The 25,712-nt window shown below is 31.5% G+C and overlaps 3 protein-coding genes and 1 long non-coding RNA gene across 5 annotated transcripts; all 4 read right to left on the bottom strand.

The window, feature by feature from the left end:
- Nucleotides 1-1,566: 1,566 nt before the first annotated feature.
- On the bottom strand, nt 1,567-4,840 carry LOC126660056 (transcription factor GTE7-like). Of its 2 annotated transcripts, XR_007635203.2 has the most exons (4): nt 3,076-4,840; nt 2,761-2,965; nt 2,547-2,670; nt 1,567-2,453 (listed from the first exon to the last, which is right to left on the bottom strand). XR_007635203.2 is itself a non-coding variant. In XM_050353381.2 (3 exons), the coding sequence occupies exons 1-3, from the start codon at nt 4,576-4,578 to the stop codon at nt 2,618-2,620; spliced, it is 1,761 nt and encodes a 586-aa protein (XP_050209338.1). In that variant the 5' UTR covers nt 4,579-4,840; the 3' UTR covers nt 1,567-2,617. The 2 variants fall into 2 exon arrangements, 1 of the variants encoding a protein (XP_050209338.1); XM_050353381.2 differs by having other exon boundaries at nt 1,567-2,670.
- Nucleotides 4,841-10,062: 5,222 nt separating this feature from the next.
- On the bottom strand, nt 10,063-12,838 carry LOC126661218 (uncharacterized). The gene is made up of 3 exons (XR_007635554.2): nt 12,722-12,838; nt 10,855-10,945; nt 10,063-10,158 (listed from the first exon to the last, which is right to left on the bottom strand). It is a non-coding gene; the product is annotated as an uncharacterized LOC126661218 (long non-coding RNA).
- A 4,346-nt stretch (nt 12,839-17,184) lies between these two features.
- LOC130014938 (uncharacterized protein At4g04775-like) lies at nt 17,185-18,043 on the bottom strand. Its single transcript, XM_056104082.1, has 2 exons — nt 17,912-18,043; nt 17,185-17,589 (listed from the first exon to the last, which is right to left on the bottom strand). The coding sequence occupies exons 1-2, from the start codon at nt 18,041-18,043 to the stop codon at nt 17,185-17,187; spliced, it is 537 nt and encodes a 178-aa protein (XP_055960057.1).
- Nucleotides 18,044-23,779: 5,736 nt separating this feature from the next.
- On the bottom strand, nt 23,780-25,712 carry LOC126660873 (uncharacterized). Its single transcript, XM_050354574.2, has one exon. The coding sequence runs from the start codon at nt 25,373-25,375 to the stop codon at nt 23,960-23,962; it is 1,416 nt and encodes a 471-aa protein (XP_050210531.1). The 5' UTR covers nt 25,376-25,712; the 3' UTR covers nt 23,780-23,959.

Below are 25,712 nucleotides of genomic sequence, written 5' to 3'. Positions count from 1 at the left end.
AATCCTGCGTGTTGAATTTTTGTGAATTCGTTATGGAGAAAAATAGGTGTTGAACCCTACTACATGACATTCCAGCATGTCTTTTTTTATTGGAATATTTTATTAGGATGAGATTAGCAATAGAATCCATAAGAAGTTGGCTTTAAATAAGTGTTAGTATTATCATATTAGTAGTATTCCTTTTGCTTTATTAGATGAGATATGTGAACAGTCAACAAATAGGGTATATATGTATATATTAGTTTGCTTGCTGAGTCTATCAAACTGTATATACCTTTTAATAGTCTCAGTAAGTCTATTATATTTTTTGTTCCTGGCATTTTAGGGGAAGCAAGACCTAAGAATGCAATAGTACCATTCCTAATAATTCACTGTGATTGAATTATGCAGTGCTCCTACTTTCTGTGGATATTATTATGTTGTTGAATTGGTGGTGGATGATAGATGTCGTAGGCACATGGGGATATTATGGTCATTTGGGGAAATTTTACGTTAGCTTGATTAGTACTCGAATTTTAATTTTACAACAATAGAGTACTTGTTAAAATAGATTAATGTGGCAATCACGTGGAACCTCATGTGATGCGTGTTTTGTAGGTTAAAAAACGCATTTTGCTGAGTAGATATGCATATGATTGTAACATCGGTTAATTTTAATGGAAATACAAATTTATCAACGAATTAGACATTTTTTTGTTATAAAATTATAGTTTACGTATATTTAAATTATGTACTGAAATTTATATATCGCGTTGGGAGAGAAGAAAGTTCAAGTACCATTGATAAAATTTTGATGATCATGTCAGAACTAAATCCAAGTTTGATTATTTATACTATACTAAACCGAACCATAATTTTTCAATCATTCGTACGAGTTTGATTTTTTTGGTCCGATTTTTTTGCGGACCCCTAATGTGATGATATTTCTGATAGTGAGGGTGAAATAGGTCAATTCCAAGGTGGTGTTTGCAAAGAAATATCCGAAAAGAAGTTGGTTTTTTGTATCTTGAAAGCAACCGCACTTTGTATCTAAAAATGCAGGAAATGTCATTAAAAGTCACCAAAAGCTAAATTTATTAAGAAGTTTCCCTTAAAGAACATGACTATCTTAATTGCCAACCGAATAATTATTTTAATACTAGCATCCAAGACTAAGTATATTATCATATGATTTTGATAGCTGAACTGACATTAATTCACATTTACTAAATTTCATTAGCCCACCAAATTATTGCTATTAATTCTCTTTTTAACCTTGCCACTAATTTTATATCATTTTGGACCCACTAATTAGCATTTTAAAAAGGTTGGAATCAGTTGGTGAGCCTGTAATGTCACAGGATTCAGCTGGCTATGACAATCTTCCCACTCATTTCTTGGCAAATGATCATTAGGTCACACACAAAAATTGGTTTATTGAATTTTGTTTTGTCAATTTGAACCATTTTGAGTCATCTTTTTAGTGTCAACCTTAAAAATTGACTCCATATGGTTTTAGGTTCTTTTCACATCCACCATGACCATGTATCTCTCTAGGTTAAAGACTAGTTGGTGATAGTGACCATCTTTACAAAAATACTTGGTCCCTCATTGTAGATACAAATTCTATGTTCAAAACAAACAAAATAGTACACAAATATCCTATAATCTTTGCTTCGAGTAGGAGTGGGTAGAGAACAGTTTTGATGAATACTGATAAGTATTTCACTTGGGACGCATTTTATGTGGGAGTACATCAAACTCTGACTAGTCTTTGCAAACTTTGACATCGTGATTGAATTAGTAAGAAGCTCGTGGGATCGATGACAGACTTAGCAAGGGGTTTGCTTTATCTGTTGGCCTCTATGGTAGAATCAGTTGGAGAGTCCGGAGAGGGCCGATGGAAAATCCATGGATCACATACGGATTGTTCAATCGACGTTCAAACTAGATATCGCACATTTTCCATAATGCAAATCGAACAGTTTGATTAATTCTGTTAATTCAGTTAACTTCATAAATGTATCCACTAGAATTGATGAAGATGCATATCTTGTCTGCCAAGGCAAGGATTGAAGAATTTGCTTTCACTTTTTTGGGACCCTTTTCTTGTGCAATAGCCATGCTCAACATCTTGAGTGCTAGTAGGTACATAATATTCCCCCCCACTTCCATAACAGCCAATTATACCAACCAAAAGAGAAAACCCAAGATGAAGATGATGATGCTAAAAAGCTTGTATTAAGGCATTGTAATGTGTACAAAGTAATTTCATCAAATCTAAATTTCTCTCTTCTCTAAAAGCCCTAAACCATATCCTAAACTTTTCACCACATATCCTAAACCTAACTACAATTTTGATCATCTTTTTACACAAGCAATTACTTTTTTTCCTTCCAAGAGTTCATCTTTTGACCACCAATTCCATGGATTTCTTCTCCAACAACCAACAACAAATTGAGAACCCTCTCTCCCTGTACAAAACATGTTTGCAAGCTGCTATTTGCTAATCTCAAGAAATTGGGTCTTTTTTTCTTCCCCCCAAAAGCAACAACAAAATGCAGTACCTCTGCGTCTGTTGCCATATTCAAGTTAATTGCGAAACTTGTTTAAAACAAATTCGACTTTGATGTCTCTCCTACGATTGTGCATCCTCAGAATCACTCCCTGATGAGCTTCCTGAATCAGAATCTGCAATTTGGAATCTTGTTATAGCATATGTAGCAATAAAATTGTTCATTTTTAGAAAATGATGTAAAATGGACTCAAAATTATTTATACCGCTCGATGAGGAGGATCCATCACTTGAACTACTGGAGCTACTAGAACTACTACTAGCGTGACCATTGTCCTTCTCAATTTCCACTGGTGGGAAACTGCTCATTGGCATCTCGTCACCAATGTCCACATCCTCATCACCAACATCCCCTTTCTTCGGCTTCTTTGCCTCCATTGTAATATCAACTCTTTCGTTTCCAGAAAGATCCTGCATTATCAAGCCCGCCATAACCAAATTAGAATCACACGATAAGATTCAAAACAATAGCAGATACATTATGAATATATATTAGCCAAAACCATGAGATTTTTTGTTACCTTATTGTCATCATTAACAGCGGCACCAGGAAGCGGAATGCCCATTAATTGCTGGCGCTTCATTTTGCTAGCCATTTTCTTATAGTTAGTCACAAACCGATCAAGATCCCAAAGTGTCTCCTTATCGACAGCTTCAATATCTAGCTCGATCTCATCCCCGTCCTGCCGCAAATGCTCATTCCTTCTCTTTATGATCTGCACCACTTGATCCATCTTCTCTTGAGGCAAACTCTGCAATCCAAGTCCCAACTTATGTTTCTCCTCAAGAGTCATCTCCCTCTTATTAGGATCTCTAGCTTTAGGCTTTGGCTGCTTCAAATGCTTCACCGGAGGCGCTCGCAATGGCGATGGAGTCCTGACGGGCAATTGCGATGTTGATTGAGGATTACTAGGCAATGCACTTGGGGGAATTGGTTTTACAAATGCCTGCTCAGAGTTGGCCATCATGTGAGTCACATTTTCAGGATCTTGCTTAATCCTTTCAATCTCCCCACCGCTACCTCCTCCATCACTTCCAAGACCGCTGCGATTCAAGTTATGATGATCCCACGAACTAGCTTGTACTTCATGAACCTGCTCATGCTCAATCTCAATTTCATGATCACGATCATCATACACATGATCTTGATCTTGATCTTCATAAAGATCGCCCAATCTATCTCTAATCGGTCGAAACAATTCCTCGAATCTCAATAACAACTGCTCAGCATAAGTATAAACATCATGTCCTTTAGGGTTATACTTCATAGCATTGCTAAACGTCAATCTAACATCAGCAGCAAAATCGACAGGCGAATCATATGCATTCTCAGCCATTTTCTTCTTAACAGTACCCAAATCCATCGGATGCTTGATTATATCAAAATAATCGTGAAGATTTAACCCCTGAACATCAACAGGGGAATTGAAAATATACCCAAATTTCGGCTTCATCAATTTACTCAAAATCTGCCCACATTTCTTCATCAATTGCACATTCTCAGGGTGATTATATAGATTCGATCTTTTCACATCTTTCGCGACAAACCCTCCGTAATTCGACACTCCAGAAAGCGGCCGTTTGTTGCCGAGAATACCCTTTTTCGGTTGTTTCTTGTTGAAATTTGATGTGGATCTGATCTGTGCAGACTGAGATGAATTGATCCGGTTTTTCAACTGCCGGATCTGATCTAGCTCCGCTACTAATTGATTCTTCAGCTCTAAAAGTTGCTTTTTCGTACAAGAACCAATATTGAACGTAACATAACCACCAGAGTTAAATTCGCTACCGGAAACAGCTCCCGGTCTCCGATTTATCGACGAAGCATCATCCACCGCAGCTGCCGGAGGTATATCAAAGTTCAGAGCAGGAGCCGCCGGTTGAAATTGCCGTTTCTTGGAGAATTTAGAGTTAGGGTTAGGGTTTGAAAAGGGAACCTTGCCCATGAATTTAGCACCAACACCGCGTGGCTGTGGCTGGGACCAACTGGGTTCGTTTCGATTAGCTAGAACAGCTGACGCCATGAAATTCCGCCGGCAATCTCGAAATTCCGGCCGTCTCCCGGCTAAGATTTGTCAAAATTGGCAACCAAAGAAACATCAATTACTCTCTGCGTGGAGACCACGCGCAGCTCTACTGACTCCACGCGCCACCGCGAATTATCTCCCGCGAAAAAAACTAACTCAAATCGGAAATTTACAACGAATTTGGAAATGGGTGAATTTTTAGGGTTAGGGTTTGGGGATTTTTTTTGGGGGAATTCGTTTCCCTTGTAAGAGCGAGGAAGATAGGGGAACGATGGTGGTATTTTAAAGGCAATGAGATCTGCCCTGTTGATTTACGGTCAGGATCTGGACCGTTAATTTAATTTTTTATCTTGATCTATTGACCGTTTAGCTGACCGTGTGACCTGGCATGTAAGGTTGGGATTATGGAGTTTGAAACACGTGGATGTGTTCGTGACTGTTGGATGGAAGTCAGTGATTTTTAGGGCTAAGATTGTGAATTTGAATTGAATTTGTCGTGAATTTAAGGCTCTTCACTGATTTAATTACTAGATGGCCCTCAGCTATATTTTATGTAAGTTTACATCCTTTTTATATTTAAGACTGACAAAGTAATCCCTAACATATAGATAAATGCAGATTTTCGTTAAAAACCAAAAGAATAAAATTGCATGACACTTTTTTGGATTAAACATTGTATGAAATTTATTTTTATTTATTTTTTGATAAAAATAGATGTTAGCTGGTTAGATATTTGTAGTCAAATTGTATAGCATTTAAATCAGCCAAAATACAGGTTGCAAAATTGAGTTAGAAACCATAATGGAGACGAGCGGTACCACATGCAATTTTAAGTAGGTTTTAGTCGGAATTAGAGTCAAAAAATTTAAATTATTTAGAAAAATCATAAACTTCGTAATAAAATCATAGTTAAATAGAAACTACGTTCAAACTATCTGAAAATTATGAATATATTAAATAGTCAGACGAAATTTAACTTGAACAAAAAACTAATGATCTTGCCATTGCTCGAGAGGCCTTACATTAGGCTAGGCACTCGTTCGATTTAAGATGTGTATTTCTTAACTTAAAACGATATCCTTTTCATAGATATTGTTAATTTTTCTATCTATAATTTTTAAAGATAACTATAAGGACTAAATTTGTTAAAATTGAAGCTAAATAGAAACATTTTCTCGAAGATAAAAACTTTAAGAATCATTTCCTATTAATTTACGTGGGTTGGATAGGGTCCACATTTATTGATGAGGTGGATAAAATGAAAAAGCCAACTGGGTGGTCCGGCGTAAGCGCGAAGCTACGCGCATGTGATTGGTGACTGTGAAAGCGCGCGTGTGGTTAATTGTGTCACAGCACAAGGGTATTTCCGTCATTACACGTCTGAATGAAGCTGATTGTTATTGAATTGAATTGGAGATTACGGAATTACCCCTTGATCTTGTAAATTACGAGTAAGAATTGTAGAAGCAATTGTCGGATAAAGTCGGTCTACTGCAACAAACGTACACTAAACCAATGAACTATTGACATGTCATCATGTCAAGAATTTTACTTTTCGTGTAATTTTTTAATCTGTTGAAAAATTGGTGGGAAATTTTCCCGCTATCTTGAAACCTAAAATCATCTTGATTTGATTCCCAAATGTTAAGTTTAAAAATTTATCGGTTTTAAAATATAAACTGAAATGTATTAACAGATAAAAGTTTAATATATTATTTGAAAATATAATAAATTACAAAAGAATAAATAAAAATCTGACTCTTATGATTCATTAGAGCCATCATTTTAATTTAATATTTTAATTGCTGTTTATTGTATTACTATTAAGATATTGATTTTTAATGATCCAACTAAAATGATATTAGTTGACTAATTTCAATTTTCTCCTTTTTTATTGAGATATTAATTTCTAATAATCCAGCAAAAAACTTGCATTTTATTTTATTTCATTTTTTATTGTCAATGTCTCATTTACATTGATTTTTTCAGTAGTATTTAAAAGAAACTTGCCTGATTATATAAAGAGAATTATTTGCATGCAGAAAAAAGACCCATCTTTTATGTTTATAGCAATTTAAGCATAAATTTTAGATATTATCACATAAAAATATGTTTGGTAATTTCTAGCACAAATGTATTTTCTTTGTCACCAAATGATACCGTTTGACGGTTTTTAATGATAAAATGATAATTGAATAATGACTTTGGACCGTAAAATATCAAATAAAAAAAAGACTTTTTTCTATAATTTTTTAAAATTATTGCTAAAATTGTTATAAATGTGAAAAGTGAAGTTTTTTTTTTTGCAGATGCTCCTATAAAAAATCATAAATAAGTAAATTTTTTATGAATATAAATAATATTTAAACAAAAGTCACTTTGTGATTTGTCTCACTATAATTGAACAAAATCATAAGTAAATAATCTTTAGTTGAGATCTTATCTTAAAAAGATAAATACTATAACCTATCTTATTTTAATTCATAATTATTAAATTCCCAAAAGAAATTTATCTTGTAATTTATAGTTATCTAACATGTCATAAAATGACTTAAATGATAAACAAAATTTGTCGACTAATAAATTTTTAGATTGACTCAGTCTAACACGTCATATTATAATAGGTTATTAAAATAGCAGCAATATCGTAATATTACTATTCAAATGTATAAAAAGTAACAAATAAAATTACGATAGTGCCACTGTTTTAATGACGTGCCATAATATAATAGGTTAGTATACGGATAACGTGGTGAATTGAGTCTACTTAAAAAATTCTCCCACCAACTGCGAAATAGTCTAAATTAAAAAATAAATTCATTTAAAAGAACTAATAATAATCAACTGTTAAAACTTTAAAGAACTAATAATTATATACTAGTTAATTATTTGTCCTTTCCTAATTCGGCCGTCCTGTCCTTAAACACATAATAGGAAAATACTAATCGTTTCACTAATCAACACTATCTATTTCTTTGATTGAAATTATCAGGAAAACAACCTCTCAGTGAAGTTAGATCTAATTTATGGAGTGCTCTTTTTTTTTTTTTAATTTTAAAAAATCAATTATTATTTTGATTTTGATATTAGTCAATTTAGTTATAGTGTTGTCCTTGGGATTTAATTTAGTTAATCAATTTTTCAGTACAAATTACTTTAAAATTAAATCAAATATTTTAAAAAACTTATAGTATTAACTAATTATACAAAAATCAAGAACTCACTAAATTAAATGTAATTCAATAATAAATATAATTATTGAGCATCTTTTCATATGGTATTGTAACAAAAAGAGAATAGGAATTTCAATATATTTAAAAATTAACTTAATTATACAAAGTTTACATTTTTGTCTAATTACAATTTGTTTTTAAAATCATCTATTTTCTTAAAAAATACTAATTATTTTTGAATTTAAAAGTAAAAAATATTTTTGGGGAACTTAATACCATACACTCCCCACAGCTGAAGGTTTGTTTTGGAACTGTATTTATTTTCGAAAATGGGTTTTGCTTTGATTCTGTTGTGTTTTACAAGTTTCTGAAGCCCAAGGATTTGGATATGTGAATTTTGCCTTGTTGGGCCTTTGTTATTCCTGATTTTAATCCAATCAGTTTTTCTTTATTACTACTATTTAATCTAATACAAACCAGTTATTTTTAAATAATATTTAAAAAAATTGAATTTCAATCATGGTGATCTCATATGAAATGATAATTGTTTTACATTAAATTTTATATGTATTTATTTTAACGAGTAACATCCTCACAAATTTTTTAAACTATACAACTATAAATCTCAAAGAGACTAGTCTAACAATGCACTGTCAGAATTTTCCACTTCGTAGTTATAACAATTTTATTATTTACTCTGAAATACTATTGATTTTACTACTAAGTTAAAAAATCAAATTAGTAACTTCAATTTTTAAATAATCAATATATATTTAAATATTCACCTTAAGTAATGATAGAGTATGCCTTCTGATTCGGTGGATTAACATGCAAAATAGGATAGAAATTAACTGGACGGTGATTGTCCGATTAACTCTCTGATGCTAAAGTCAGTTTATAGTTTTGAACAGCGTTTTGAATATATGAATGTAATCATGTGTTTAAGTATATCTCAAACTTTTTATATAGTAGTTGAATGTATATCTCGTAGATTTGGACTGAATTGACCCTTTTTTACTAGAAAAAAAACTCATTGGATCCTTCACTTTTAGTATATGAAATACTTTTCAGAAAATAAATAAAAAATAGAGAATTAAATTGACATTTTTTCTAGTGAAAAAAAGTTAATTTAGTTTTTTAGGGTGTAACTGGAAATAAAAAATGCGAATTAGGGTGATATAGACAAAATGACAACGTCAGGGTACAGTGAAAATGGGCTAAAAATCGGGTTTTTTTTGTGATTAAACTTTTTTATGATAGTTCTACGCAAATGTAGAATGTGAGATAACCATAAAAGATCAGCAAATTTGGCTGTGCAGAGTTCAATAAGACAATTTTATGGGCATTTCTAGGCAGAATTCCACGAAAAAAACAAACAATTTAATCAGGATAGAGTCTTCCTCATCCATCAATCATCTGTTGTATTTGTTTGATAATAATCTGTTAAAAAAAATCCGTATAAATTCAGTCGTGAGATAAGATTTTAATACACATGTTCATGAGCGGAATCTAGACGGGTTTTAATCGGATTCAATTAAATGCAACTTCAAATCAGATCGAATATTTACTATCTAATTTATACGGAGTTCAGTATAAAAGCTCAATCTAACACATAAAAAAAACTTAATATGTACTCGAAAACGGCCTTGATATAAAAAAATAGAAAAATTCACAAAAACTACCTAAACGCGGTCAAAATGTTCAAAAATATGTTTTTTTTAATTTATTTATATTTATTTACGTGCCTCATATTTTCACTCTAAATTTTAAAATTTTAATTTTAATACGCTATGTATCTTTGAGGTATCTTGTCATGTATTCTTTGTAAGTTTAAATAATAGCTTAACAAGTGATTTTTTTAGTACATGTGAAAATTTTGCGCTTAAAGCATTCTCTGTAATTGAGGAATTTTTAAGTAGTTTTAAAGTTTTTCAAATAAATATTTAAGTCCGACCCAAGCAGGTCAGACTGGAATAGTATTCGACCAAATGTCAAATCTAGACTTGAGCAATGAAAAGAGCATAATTCCGGATTCGACCGAAGTCGAATTTACCATAGAAACTCTGAAATCCATTAAATTCCGGTCCGAAATCGCTCAAATCCGACTCAGGAACATGTCTAGTTGAAATAATTAAAGAAGCATGGCTTATCAATTTATAGAATATGAGTTCTCATTAATGAAAGAAAGACAGATTCGTCAAACAGTTAAATTAAATGCATAAATATAATTTAATGGAATCAAACTAACACATTCAATATTAACAATAAAAAAAAGACATACAAACTGATAATTAAGTTAGTACTGCAGTGAATATAAATAAGTATCATTAATTAAGTGATGAATACAACAGAAGGATCACAGCAACATTCATCAAATAAACAGCAGCAACATAAAGCTGCAAGGCTGCAATTCAAACAAAAATAAATAACATAAAAAATTATATTAGTTGGTGTATGAACTGTTATTTAATTAAATTTAAATAAAAGAGATAACCGATGTCACCTTTTGAATTAGGTTAAAATTATTAATTTTTCTTTATAATTTAAAAAAATAATTTCTGTTTTTATTTAGATACTAGATAATTTAGATCGTTCGTTTCAGCTATATAACTATAAAAAGAAAACACAAGAGACGAGAAAAAAACAGTAACTAAAGATTTGTGACAAAGCGAAATAATTAAAGAAGTTAAACGGAATTAATATATCTAATTTTATAACAAAACAGACAAATATATCAAAAATTATATCGGTTTGGTCCAACAATTTATGACTAGTACTAATTAAAGCAACAAATAAAAAAATATTGAGAGTCTAGTAAATTTTATAAAAATGTATATTTACACTTATTTTATATTTATAATAAATTAATCCATAATTAGAAATTAAAAAATCACAAAATTTTAAGAAATTATCTATATAAGTTTATAAAAAAATTATGTTGTGATTATTTTTTTATGAATCTTTAGATAATAAATATAAACCATTTTTCTTATAAAATAACCCAAGATACTGTATTTTTTTATTAATTAGAATACAATTGATTCAAAACGTGAACTGCTGCAAAAATGTATAAATCATAAAATAAAGAATATATAATTACCATCCTTCAAGAAAGCCGACCTCTCTTGGTGGCGGTGCAGCTGCATAATATTGCGGTGGTGCCGTAACTGCCGGTGGCCCTATATAAGCTCCTGCATATTATTTTATTGGCTTAATACATCTGCGTGTCCCTGCACTTTTCTATTTTTGCACATAAGATCCCTGCACTAAAGTATCCCATTATTAAATCCCTGCACTTTAACTTCCATCATCCCAAGGTCCCTCTGTTAAGGTTCTGTTAGCGCGTGCAGTACACGCGCCGTTAATGAGACTAGTATTAAATATTGTAGTTTGATATATACAAATAAGGTCCCTGCACTTTTAATTTATACAAATAAGGTCCCTACACTTTAATTTATGTAAACAAAGTTCTTGTAATTGTTTTCATATAAAAATCTATTTTAATAAATCTATTTTAAAAAATATATAATTTTTAAATAATAATATAAGATGTTAATGCAATTTAATTAACTTTTTATAATGTTTAAATTAACAATAAAAATATTTTTTAAATTAATAAAAATATTATTATTTCTTATTTTTATTAGAAATGGAAGCAGTAAGCTTTATTTTGTAAGTTTATATAACACACTCAAATTCAAAATCGACATATATGAGGATCGACGTCTGTTTACTTTTTTTTTTAGAATATGTCTGTTTACTTCTGTAAGTGCGATGTTGTTATATATTATTTAAAAAAAATCATTGGTATAACATATCATTTTAATAATTAATAAATACTATTAAAATTAGTTTTATTTAGGTTAGTTAATATTTACTTTTAAAAAATAAAAAATCTAGTTCACTTTTATTTTTTAATATAATTAAAGAATTAATTAATTTTATTTTTTATTTAAAGTTAAGTAATTTATAATTTAAAGATTTAATAAAATTATATTAACAATCATTTTATCAAAATAAATATGATTTAAGTATTAGAGTACATTTCGTGAATGAGGCCCTTACTCAAGAAATATTCAACATTAGTTTAAAAAAAAATTAAAAGTAACATAAAAGTTATTAAGAAATTAGAAATTCATTCAGACTTCCGCTTGATATGTCTTCTTTAAAAATGGAAGTAGATAGCTCGAACTTGTAAGTTTATATAACATACTCAACTTCGAAATTAATATATATCAAGATCAACGTCCGTTTACACCTCTAAGTGCGATGTTATCATATTATTTAAAAAATAAAATTTATCGGTATAGAATATTATTTTAATTATTTATAAAAAATATTAAAATTCGTTTTATTTCTCTAAGTTTATGTTTATTTGTTAAAAAAATTAAATTCACTTTTATTTTCAACATAATAAAATAAATAAATAATTTTTTTTATTTATAGATGAATAGTAATACATTAAACATTCAGTAAGAATGAATGAAATTTTCAATAAAATAATAGCTAAAAGATATAATTTTTGACATTATTATTATTTAAATATGTTAAATTCGTACCCTATTGGTTTTAATATTTTATACTTAAATTTAATTTTATTAAACTAAAAATTAATGCATATTTATATATAATCTCAACATTTAAAAGTGCAGGGACGTAACATTAAAAAATTAAAAGTGCAGGGATCTAAAATTAAGAAAACTGAAAGTGCGTTAACGGCGTCAACACTCGCCTTAATAGAGGGACCTGGGGATGATGGAAGTTAAAGTGCAGGGATTTAATGATGAATATTTTAGTGTAGGGACCTTATGTGCAAAAATAGAAAAGTGCAGGGACACGCATATGTATTAAGCCTATTTTATTTGTAAAAATTACACATCAAGCAAAACTAGATAGTTAAACAAAGTGGATTATGGTTAAGAAAAAATTAATAACAAAGTGTAGATTAAGAAATATTAATTAAGTACCTGGAGGAGGGTAAGGATAACCATATTTTGGATCGTTCATATTCTCTGGGTTTAACACAAAACAAATACTAGATTTGATGGTAGATTTATAGAACTTCAGGGCTATGCAAACTTTTCATTGCATATGTGAGTCTTTATATGCGGAATCATAGAATAAAGAAAGAAATGAGTTAAAATAATACTAACTTTTTAACACCAAAGCGCAAGTGAGTTGGTAAGGCGCTTTTCTAATTTAAGTGAGGTTGCGAGTTCGAACCGTACTCATATATACAGCTGTTTAAAATTTGGTATCAGAATCTAAATCTACAATTTATTTAATTTATTGTATTAAAAAAATTATCGTTACAATTTCTGGATATAGTACATATATTATTAAACGAAAAACAAGCATTTTTAGTAACATATATTGAAATTTGCAACCAATCTCACAATTGAATGCAATAAGTTGGAAGTATTTTTTTATTATTATAAATAAGATATTTTGTGTCCGAAATTCGTTTAGTTTATTTTGTGTTCATTCTCATGATTGTGTGGTAATTTTTTTTGATGATTGTGTGGTAATTAGATTCGAAGTTTGTATAGCAAGATTTCAAGTTAAAAGAACACTTCTTTAAGTTGATGTCTTTATCCAAAGTATTAAATAAGAAATAGTTATATATCGATATTCCTTTTACATATTATAAACCTAAGCAATTATTCTTTGCACATTATTGCATACATTTTTATATTAGCTCATAGGTATTGTAAATAAGAAATAAAAAATCTTCAAACTTAAATATTCATTTTCCTATGAAAAGACTAATACTACTTGCTTATGTTATGATAATAGTTGAAAATCTGAATTTTTCTGTGGCCATCATAAAAATCAGTTTCTCACCAGCCTTTGGAAGCAATGTTTACCTCCTCGAATTTTTTTCTTCGTCGAGTTGGTGTACTGGGATCGTATCGCTTTTCGAATCAATTCTTAATGATAAGGAGCCTTCTTCCTACTAATATAGCAGGGTGTTTTTTGTGCTTAGGACTTGAATCTGCCGTGCACATTGTCATTCATTGTGCAACAGCTCGGGTATTTTGGGACACTCTACTTCGGAAATTAAATGTCTAGAGTTGGGTGTTCTCGGATGTTATTGATAATTTCTACGTTTGATGTTTCTAACTTCTTCAAGACAGAGAAATTTTTAAATACTATTTGGTTCTTTAGTGTTTGGTAAATATAGAAAGCGAGAAATAAGCGAGTTTCTCGTCATGAACAAGGGTGTCATTCGTCATTACAAATATCATTATCTGAATTTTAGTTATGATGGTAATGATGCATTTAAATCACTAGACTTTTTCTTTTCAAGCTAGTGTTTTTATTTTTATTCTTCAACTTCTTGTGTATGAGCTAATATATTCATCATTTATCAAAAAAGAATATCTTCTAATTAAAAAAAAATGGCCAAACCCATCCTCAGGTCCCTCTACTCTTCATCTTTTTTTCATTGGGTCCTCTTACTTCCATTTGACGTAATTGGGTCCCTTGAACTTCTATTTTGTCGTTTTTGTGCCCTTACTTGGACGGAAGCCTGCGCGTTCGTTTCAAACGCTGTTAACCGAGATTGAGTAGCCACGTGGTGGACAAGTCACCATCCACTACCTTCCACATGTGCTTTTCATAATAAACGCGTGGATGCTGAGTAGATGAAACGAACGGCGCCGTTTTGTTCATGACAACTCAAAAAATTAAAACGGCGACGTTTTACTCATATCAGTAAAAAATTAAATTAAACCCAAAAAGAATCATTTTCCTCTACCACTTTAGCAGTCGATCGTTTTTCCTCATTTAAAACCTAATACCTTCGTTTTTTATCAGACTTGAAACCCTAAATTAATCGAAGCCAGTGAAAACCTAAATTAATCGCACTATTTGTAAACCCTAAATCAATCTCAGTTGACGATCCCTAAATTAATGGCGATGATCTTTATCTTCCCAGTACATTGAAACCCTAAACGAATCCTATTGAGTGAAAAGCGAAGTTTTGTCCTATTTTGTTTTAAAAGTAGATTCGTCTTTGTTGCTGTCGAAGAAGAACTTGGGTAGTGGACCATATTCTGTTTTGCTGTCGAAGATTCAGAGGTTAGTATATTTAAACTTTAATGTACTATTTGTTTATTTGATGTGGTCCCGAAAACCATGATTGGAAAAATTAGGGTTTTTTTGAATTTTGTATGAAATTTGTTTGTTTATTCGAAGTGGTCCCCAAAAGGTCGAATTAAAAATTAGGGTTTTGTACTTTTGTTGTTGTTGGTTTGAACTGTTTAAGTCTGGTCGTGTTGTCGTTTTTCATTTATTATATGCTGTCAAACTTAATTAAAAGCTAGGGTTTTAACAGTGGTTGGTTTGAACTGATAAATGATGTTTCTCTTTGTATTTATTTTTTGCCCTAATGTACCAGACTGGTAAAAAAACATGCTGCCCTAACTGGAACTCCTTGGTAGTTTTGACCTATATTATACCCTTGTATTGTAATAAAAAAAACCTCCTGATTGTGTGAATTATACAAATATGGTGTGGTTTTTAATTTTATGCAGTAAAAATGTTTCCCTAATTGGGATTTTTTTTTCTTTCAGGAATATGTCTAACAAATGTGTTGGTATTGTTATTCACCACGGTGGTACATTTAGCAACAATAAGTATAAAAATGGAAAACACACATTGGTTGATGAACTGTGTGAAATCGATTGCTTTTGTTACAGTGTGGTCATGAAACATGTTACAAATTTAGGGTATCCAAGAATTAGTGGGCTGTATTACAAGGAGCAAAATGACATTTCTGAGTTTATGTTCATATATAATGATAGCATTAGGTTTACACAACCAGATGACATGGACAATACACCACTGAGTTCACAGCACATTGCTAACTTCAAGGAAGCTGTCACTCAACTTAATGACTTTACTGAAGCTATGAGGGCTGGTCACTTTAAAGGCATAGTGATAAATGAACCTGTCCAAATGCCAGCTCAAGCCAAAGGGAAAGAGAAGGAAGCTGTTCAAGGCAAAGGGAAAGAGAAAGTTGATCAGGCCAAAGGGAAAGAGAAGGAAGCTGTTCAAGGCAAAGGGAAAGAGAAAGTTGATCAGGCCAAAGGGAAAGAGAAGCAAGCTGATCAAGCCAAAGGCAAAGGGAAGCAGGCTGATCAAGCCAAAGGCAAAGGGAAGCAGAAGGTTCATACCACAGAGACGGAGAGAGTTCAGATAACAGCAAAGGGGTCACTTCAGGCGAAAGGCAAGCAACCATGGAAACCAGTGGGCAAGCAGCCAGTGCAACCCAAAGGCAAGCAGCCAGTGCAACCCAAAGGAAAGAAGCCATGGAAACCAGTTGTTGGAGCAGGCACCTTTATTAGTGAATATACAGGGAAAGGAACACTCAATGTGAGTATTTCTGTCATTAATGTAGATGGTCTAATTATAGAGTGATATTAATAATTTGTTTGTTTGTGTTTGCAGCCTGGATCAAAGACTGCTGCACCCATCTTTGGTAGATATACTACACGTTCTCAAGTTGCTGCCTCAACTCAGGTTGCACCATCAACTCAAGTTGCAGTACCCTCTAATAGGAGCTATGTGAAAAAACCTACAGTGTTAAAGTGGCAAGGACAGAAAGCAGTTAGCATCACCCAGCTGCAGCAACAACTAAGGGCTCCTAAGAAGCCTGGTTCCAGCACATGCCCTCCCAAAGAACAGAACTGATCTTTGCTTCTGTTATTTTGATACTTGAGAAAACAAACTCTCATTAATATGGTGATATTTTTGTATTTTGATGCCCTTGTTTTGGTGTATTTATTAGCACAGGGGTTTAGTGACACTAGTTAATTTAGGCTGGTCCATAGTTGGCTTTAGTGCACGTATGTTTGGTATTTTGATTCCCCTGATTTGGTGTATGTATTAGCACAGGGGTTTACTACACTAGTTACTTTAGCTTGGTGCAAAGTTGGGTTTAGTGCACTGTTTTTTTGTTTTGATGCCCCAGCTTTGGTGTATGTATTAGCACAGGGGTTTAATGCACTAATTACTCCTTCAATGAAGTGTACTCTTTACTTGTTCTAAATGAAGTGTTATCAGGCTTATTTATACTGTGTGTGCTTATTTTAGTTGGTAAAGCTTATTTGGTGCTTAGTTGCATATCAGGTGTTTAGTTGCATATCAGGCTGAACTTGGTAAAGCTTATTTCATTCATTTGACTACAGTGTTCCTAAAAATTGGTAATGCCTTGTTATTATGCAACTAAATCAAACAAATTTACTAAGTCAAATTTAACCACAAATTACTAATAATAGGCCAAACATTCAACATTAAGTACTTAATATATTACAGGCCTACAAAATATTGTTCAAATCCTAATAATACCTCCATCAGCAGTCAAAGTACTTACTACATCAAAATAGACTTGCACTTAGGCATTGCAAGTCTACTAAATACATACTTAAAATTGCATGAAAATAATCATGCTAATCAACACAGCAACAACAGCAATGGTAAAATAATTGAAGATCTCCTTTTGCTTTTTCAGTGAGCTAATCTGGTTCACATAATCCTTCATCTCCAGTGCATTCTTTTTCATCTCGGTCTTCAGCTCAGTCCTAACCTCGCTAAGCTCACTCTCCAATTTCATTTTCTCCATCTTCATTTCCTTATGCTGCTTCTCCAACTGAACAGCATCGAGGGTGCTTGCGTGCTCCATCAAGTATTGCAAGCGAAATATTTCCATCCTCAAGTATTCTCCCTCCTTATTCCTGGCAGTTTCTCCACGTTTGAGCTTGTTAAGCATCGCTTTAATATGCTGGGAATACTCTTCATCATACCAATGGAAATAGGAACATTGGTTGCCCTACAATTAAATACAGCCAGAGCCACCAATTAGTACCAATCCAGGAAACGTAAATCAAATCAAAAAAATTTGAAATTAAAACAACAATTAACCCAATTGCATACATAAACGAAAAACCCAGAAATCGTTCAAACCCTAATAGCTGGAGTCAAGAAAAGTCCATAAATCGGTCAAAACCTAACCCTAACATCGTTCAAACTCTAACCCAGAAATCGTTCAAACCCTAACCCAGAAATCGTTCAAACCCTAACCCTAAAATCGTTCAAACTCCATAACACAGTTAATGAGAAACCCTAAAATTCGAGTAAGAAGGACAACTAACCTCACAGCGAAAAAATCTTCGTCCTGGGTTCTTCTCTGACCATGAGAGTAACACCCTTGCCTTCTTGCCGCACTTACAGTTGCGGATTTCTCCAGCAGGAATGACACCATCGTAGTCAGTTTCATCTTCCATTGTTGAGACAAACAAAATACAGAGCGGCACTGGCTATTTGAGAAGAAGAGTGAAAGTAAAAAAAGGTAAGAAATGAAATGAGAAATATGTTCTATTTTATTCCATGTCAGCTGCATAGTGACAGCGTGGAATTCATTTTTCCTTGTTTAATTACGTGTAAAACCATCTCCGTCAGTTAACAGCGTTTGAAACGAACGCGCAGGCTTCCGTCCAAGTAAGGGCACAAAAACGACAAAATAGAAGTTCAAGGGACCCAATTACGTCAAATGGAAGTAAGAGGACCCAATGAAAAAAAGGTGAAGAGTAGAGGGACCTGAGGATGGGTTTGGCCAAAAAAAATTGATGAATTGAAAATTTATTAAATGATAGAAATGCTAATCTATTAAATTTAGAAACTTACAATATGTATCAAATATATTTAAACTAAATAGCATTTATAGATTTAAAATTATGAATTATGTATATGTATAATTTATTCAAAGGAAAAAGATTTGCGTAAACAACATTTTTTTCATCATATTCATTAAGCCTAATGATTTATGTTGTCGTGCCACAAACTGATAATGTATCTATTTAAATATAACACATATTCAACAACTTGAACACGACGCGTTTAAATAATCATGTTAACATTTCAAATCCGATCATGACATATTTATTAAATAGTTAACACGACGCAAATAATCTAACTCATTAACAAGTCATATAGATCATAGTTTATATATAATTTTTTTTATCTGTTTAAAGTAAAATATGTTACAATACTCTATTACATTTATTAAATTAGACATAATCTAGACATAGAAAAATGAATATTAATTAAATTTGATGCTTATAAATATTTATTACACCGACATATTTGAGTCATATACAATAAATTAACCTATTAATATAATTAATTGAATAGAATTAAATATATCTTTTACATTTTATAAGGGTTAAATATAACTGATATGCTTTTTATGTGTTTTAAATAGATTGATAAATGATAAAAATTCATATAAACTCAATCCAAGTCCGTAATTTCTTACGACATCACCAATTACCAATCCGTATACTAATATGAATTATGTTCAATTTTTTTTTCTTCATCTTGTTGCTTTTCTTTAAATGATTTAAGATATTTGTTTAAAATGAATGAATTATAACTCAAATGATATACATTAAATAATATTCTGATAGAAAACCCTAGTCGTCAAGCGTTTCTCTTTTGTTTTTCGCTTCGGCTGTCGTCAATGGTTTATTTTTGCCGTTGGCGGTAGCCATTTCTTTTTTATTACTTTAGAATAAAATAAATAACCGACTCCTTTTCATCTTTTTCATTTTGGTTGGTAAATCTATCGACGAGGCGCATCAATTTCAATAGATATACAAATAAAAAATCAGAGATGGATCAAGTCCTTTCAAGATTGAAAATGAAATCGTTATAGGTTATATTAATTTTTTTTTTGATAACTATTTTACAGCGATTGTCTTTCTTTTTTGAAAATTTTGCTGTTCTTTCTATATGAAAGATTTGTTGTTTTTTATGAAGAGTTTGTGAGTCTTCTGTTAGACAGAAAAGGATTTGATCTTATTGTGTTAGAGCGGTTATGTAATTTTGATTTTGTTTTGTAATGCGATCTGCGAATCAAGGTTTATATCTTATTCCATGTCAGGTCATTAGAAACGGTTATACCCTTTCTGAATTCTTACACCTGTAACTGCTCTTTATTATCAATAAAAGATTATTTGATTGTCAAAAAAAAAATATTCTGATAAAATTGTGAATTTAATTTTTTTAAAATGCTACCTTTCTTCAATAATTTCTTTTTTTCTTAAAAAAAAATATTCACTTTAAAATTATATTTCTGTAAGTTTTATTGAAGTGGGCAGTTGTTTGTTGGCTAAACTATCTAGAGGCCCCCATTTTATACTATTTTATGCATTAAGTTCTTGTACTATTTTTCACTCTTTCAGTCCTTCTATTTATCCATTTCAATTTTTTTTCCAGTATTTTCTAGTTTTTCTATTTATAATTTTTTTGTCCTCCAGTTGCACAAAAAGATCTGAAAATTAAATATTAGGTAAGTAGATGGACTCAAAAGATAAAAAAAATAGTATAAAAACTCCCCGAATAAAAATGATAAAATAAAGGGATTTCCATATGAATTTTGCCTTATTTATTTCGAGCTTTGTTGTGTTGAGATATTTAAACTTGGGTCAGGTGCATCATGAGTTGGGCTATTATCATTTGTATTCCTGTCAATATTAAGCCCTTACAAATACAAACTAAATTGTGAAATGCATGCGGAAAAGACGATTCCATTAGAGTGTGTAAAAAAAAGATAAATGTAATATATATTAATAATTAAACTCATAATGTCCATTTTAAAAAAAAAATTGTATTTTACACACATTTAAAATCTAAATATAATTATAAATTTAGATATTCTGTTATTTTTTAAACAGAAATAGACAAACTCTACTTATTAGCGAGAGTTAGCGGGAGTTAATTTAGATATTCATTTTTAATTCAGCCTACTACCTGCAGAGGCAGGCTTGGATCGAACACAGGGCATATGAAAGATGTCAAAAAAAAATCAGTTTTTTTTATTATAATAAATTAATTTTTATAATAATTTAGCTATAAAACTAATTTAAACTTTTCAAAAAAAATCAGAACAAACTTTATATCACTAACAGTGTTAAAAGAGAAAAAAAATGTAAATTTAAATTCTGAATATATATAAGGTCCAATAATTTAAAAAAAATCAACTTTTAGTGATTTTGATATTTCAATATTTTTTTACTTTTCTAATAAATTACCTCCTTTTATTTAGGAATAATTATTTTAATGTTAATATTTGTCTAAAATATCTATCAATTTAACACAAAATTAAGGAGTATTTAATGTTAGTCATAACTATAGCTCAAATGGCTAAACGTCGGGCGATAAACTATCAAGTCGCGAGTTCAATTTCTCCGTAAACGCTCTTCTATTCTAATTAATAAAATAACAAACAACAAATATTTTGGCAATATACAAGACCCAATTACAAATCAACAACCCACATAAATTGGCTCCACACTTCTCAAATTTAACATCATCTTATGTATAGTGACATATCATCAGGGGTTGAAACTAATGATAGAATATTGATTTTTCCAGCAGAAAATATATCAATATAATAAGAAGATAAGATTAAATAGTTTTTATTAATATTATTTTTAAAAAAGAAAAAGAAACAGCCAATTATTTAATATTTATTATTCATAAAATATAAATTTAATATGGTAGTAGGGTCATGTTCCATTTATATTTTGCACACCTGTATCTGAAAATTCATGCTATCAGTATCATGAATAAAGACAATAATAGCATCAGTAGAATGCAAAGAAAATAATTTATCTATTCACATTTGCCTTATTCATCAGGGCACGTTTACAAAGTTTTAATTCATACAGATATGATTTCTTTTTGCATAGTATATTTTTTTTATCTGAAATGAACTATAAAATTATGGAATTTTAAAATATAACAAAAATTTATTACCAAATTACTATAATTAATGTAAAAATTTAAGGAAAAAGGTAGCACTATTTTAGCTTCTATTTTGACCGAATAATATTGAAGAGAACTTAACAGGATAAACAACCCTAAACCTTAATTGAGAATCATGAATTTTTTTAATATATTTTACTCCTTTTTTTTATTTCATGTAGAAGTACTCTTTAATTAGTTGCAAGGAGTTGAATGTGTAATTTTATTTATCTCTTAGTAAAGACACAAAAAATTTCTTGTAAAATTTTTCATCCCAGTATTTTCCTGTAAATTTTTTTATCCCAGTTTGAAGGTTGAGGATGTTTATTGTTGTTTTAGACTTTTAGGTTGTTTATTGTTGTTTTATTAAAATATGTATAAAATAGAGCACTTATGTATAAAATAGAGCATGATTGAGATAAAAAAAAATCTAAAGGTGCAAATGATTTTTGAAAATTCTCACCACTGAAATTCACTGCACTCATTTATATTGCTAAAATTTCGTTCTTTACATTTTTTTTATTTCATTTTGAATATATCAACTAATTGATTTTATTTTATTTTAAATATCTTATATCAATTGATTTATGATGTTTTTTTTATGTTTATATTGATATAACCTAATTTTATGTATAAAAAAGGTGATGTCTGAAATCTCAGCATGCCAACTTTTTTCATTTATTCAAGTATTTTTTTTATAAATGCAACATCTAACTAACTTTTATCATCCGTCAACATATCAATGTGTAAAAAAAATGTGAATGGTTTTGGTTATGAAACTTCAATGGCTACATTTTTTTAAATTTCAAATATATTTATTAGTTTTCACTTTTTGGGTACAAATTAAATTTTGGGTTGAAAAAGCCAAATGAAAAAGACAACATTATTTGATACATTATATAGACTACTAAAGACAATGACTCATATCAATTTCCTAAAATTTAATATATTGTTTATTGACAAAAGAATCAACATCTTGATATTTTCTCAAGAAAAATAAAAAAAAATCACTTTGTTTTTATAATCTTTGAATCATGATAAGTTAACACTATTAAAAGACTTGTCTCATAATAACAAAAACATACAAATAATAGTAACAAGAAGCAAAAAGACTTAAAGAAAAATAATCTCTAAATGTATCTCTTTTTTTTTTTTTTTTAACGGACTCTAAATGTATCTCAATTTGGCAATTTCGTGATAAACTTATTCAACATATTTCAATCAACTTAATTATATAAATTTTCACTGCAATATAATACTCATTTTTTTGCTTTTTTTTATTTTGAGCTTTAGAGGCACACAAAAGAGCACAAATACTTGTTGTTTGTCATAACCTAATTTTTTTTTTATACAAATTCCTTCAAGAGATTAAAAAAGTGTGGGGAATAATGAAATCCTAAGAGTAACAAGAAAAGGAGCATAAGAATCACAATTTTACTCGAATAATTGCACTATCACATTCCTTAGCAATACCAAGAATGTCAATATTTTAGGGCAAGAATAAAAATTGATTATGAAATGATAGTAAAATATTTAAATGTGGAAGACATATTAGCAAATTTACACATTAGACAAATATTAGAGCCTAATGGGAGAATGTAAAACATTCCATAAACATCTCGAGTTTGAGTTCTGTCGAGAGCTTTGTGGGATGATGATACGAGTTAGCCGTACCGGACTTAAAAGTTTAAGAGGTTGGGCAGATAGAAAGGAAGACGAAATAAAAAAAAATCAATAATCCCTCCCCAATTATCAAAAAACAGGCGGAATAAAACATATCAAAACCATATGTATAAGAAAAATATACAATACGATAAATTAGTCGGTAAAGAAAAGATGTGCAATAGATGAAAAACGATCGCTCAATTCTAGTTCCGTCCATGTGTGTTAGGGTAGTCAAGAGTACAAGTATGCACTAAACTATACATATCAACGAGCTCGTTGTTTCGAATTGAAAATGATCAAATCGATTCATTTAATTATTCAAATAGTTAAATATATAAAATACTACAATTCGGTTTAGATTTGATTTGAATTTTAATATTTTATTGTTTGATTTTTCTTTATTTTTCCAATTCAAAAAAATATTTTTCTATTTCAGCAAAATAAAAAATGAATATAATTAAATTTTACCTCTCTTATTCGATTCAAAATGTGGTCCATTTCTAATCATTTCTGATGCAAAATTCAGACTGCAACCTTAAGCCTGAAAATTGTACTAAAGATGATTATTTTATTTAATCTTCAGCCATTGTGTACAAATAAAATAATAAAAACTAACACATTACATAATAGCACATAATTATTACCTTAAATTAGAAGCATAAATATCTCTATATATAGAATAGAATTTAAAAAAAGATAATTAATAATATTCATAATAATACTGAAATTTACTGTGAAGCTTTTGAAATCCCCACTTTACCCTCTTGGCTCAAACCACCACCGGCGGCTCCGCCGCCACCGCCTTGATATTGAGGAGGAGGTGCTTGTGGATACTGCATCATACCACCACCCTGCGCAGTGTAGTAAACCTGTCTCCCGACTCCATTATCATACGCCATTTGCGCATAGCCAGTATCCGGCACTCCCATTCCAGCTGGCACACTTGGCCTCATCGGCCCCGCTTGCTGCGGCGGCTGAACCATATTGTAAACCGGCTGTTCCCGGTAAACTTCCGGTCCTCCTCCGGGTGCTCCCATTCTATGCATGTAATATGGTTGACTTGTTTGACTGGTCACCTGTCTCATCACCGGAGTATGATAAACAGTACCCGGAGCAGGACCCGGCATGTAATAAAGCTGTTGTTCCGGCGGCATAGGAGTGGTGGTTACCGACACCGTACCAGGCGGGAATCCTCCGTTTGGGATCTGTTTCTCCGGCCAATATCCTGCCGGAGCAGTAACCGGCTGCGGTAAAGAAACCGGTAAATTCGCCGGAGATGGAATTTTTTCCGGCATTTTTTGAACGTAATATTCCGCTCCGCCGCTTACAACGCCGCCGTAAGCATTCATTAAATTATCATCACTATTCTTCATATACATAGCTTGCTGCTCCTGCTCTCTAATCTGCATCCTCTGTAACTGGGTCTGTATAGCAACAGGATCCGACCCCATAACCCGATCATCATGACCCGACCCGGCATGAATTTCCGGTAAATCCGGCACCTTTATCGCCGCCGGAGGCGTTCCCGGAACACCCTTTTCCAACCCAAACAAGAAATCAACATTATTTTGAGCAACTGGTTTGTTATTCTCAGCAACATGACTCGCACCCGAATTCAAAGCCGCAACGAACCGGTCCCTCTCCGATTTAGACCCTTCAGAACCAAAACTCGCCGCCGGCGAAACATTCACCGGGAAAATGAAAATTCTCATACGAGCGGGTTTAGCAGAGGCACGAAAAAGCCGATCATACTCATGCATCATATGCTCCAAATCATCGTCATTAGTAACGGATATCAAAGCGTCAAGATCTTCACCGGGCAACTGATATTTAAAAGAAATATCAGCGTCCCCGCCACCTCCGCCGCCGCAAAGTAAACCAAGCTTACTCATCAAGATAGAGAATTTAATATTCCGATCGACGGCGAGAATTTTCGTTTCACCACCAATATACGCAAGCTGATTATCATGCGGACGTGGATGAATTTTACCTCCATAGCTACACATGAATTTCGCTTTGAAATTCTGCGACAGCGGCTGTGATGACTGATCCTCCCATGGCGTCGGATTCTCAAATTCAATCTCGCGTGATCGCGGCGATGAGTCGCCGGAATCTGGGTATGAGTTATACGAGTAATTCTCCATTAATCATGCAAGAAAGACACAATTACTCAACGGAATTAACTAAAATTAAAAGGGCTTTCTGGGTTTTCGATGAATTGAATTGGGTCAGAACAATTTTCCGATTTGGTGGGAATTTGGTGTAATGATGATGATGGTGGTGTGGGTGGAGGGAGGAGAGTGGTGGAGAGTGTTATTATTTCTAGAGAGAGAAAGTGTAGAGAGAGAGAGAGGTGGGATTGGGAGATTTAGCAAATTAGGATTTGATTGAAAAATGGGATAAGATTAAGAAGAAGAAGAGAGTGATGTGTTGACTGTGAGGATTTTAATTTTTTTTTTGGAGCTAATATGAGATTGCCAA

The sequence above is a fragment of the Mercurialis annua genome, linkage group LG8, assembly GCF_937616625.2.
Source record: "Mercurialis annua linkage group LG8, ddMerAnnu1.2, whole genome shotgun sequence".
Taxonomy (NCBI): domain Eukaryota; kingdom Viridiplantae; phylum Streptophyta; class Magnoliopsida; order Malpighiales; family Euphorbiaceae; genus Mercurialis; species Mercurialis annua.
The sequence above is the reverse complement of the archived record's forward strand: the minus strand, read 5'-3'. Positions and strand labels throughout refer to the sequence as shown.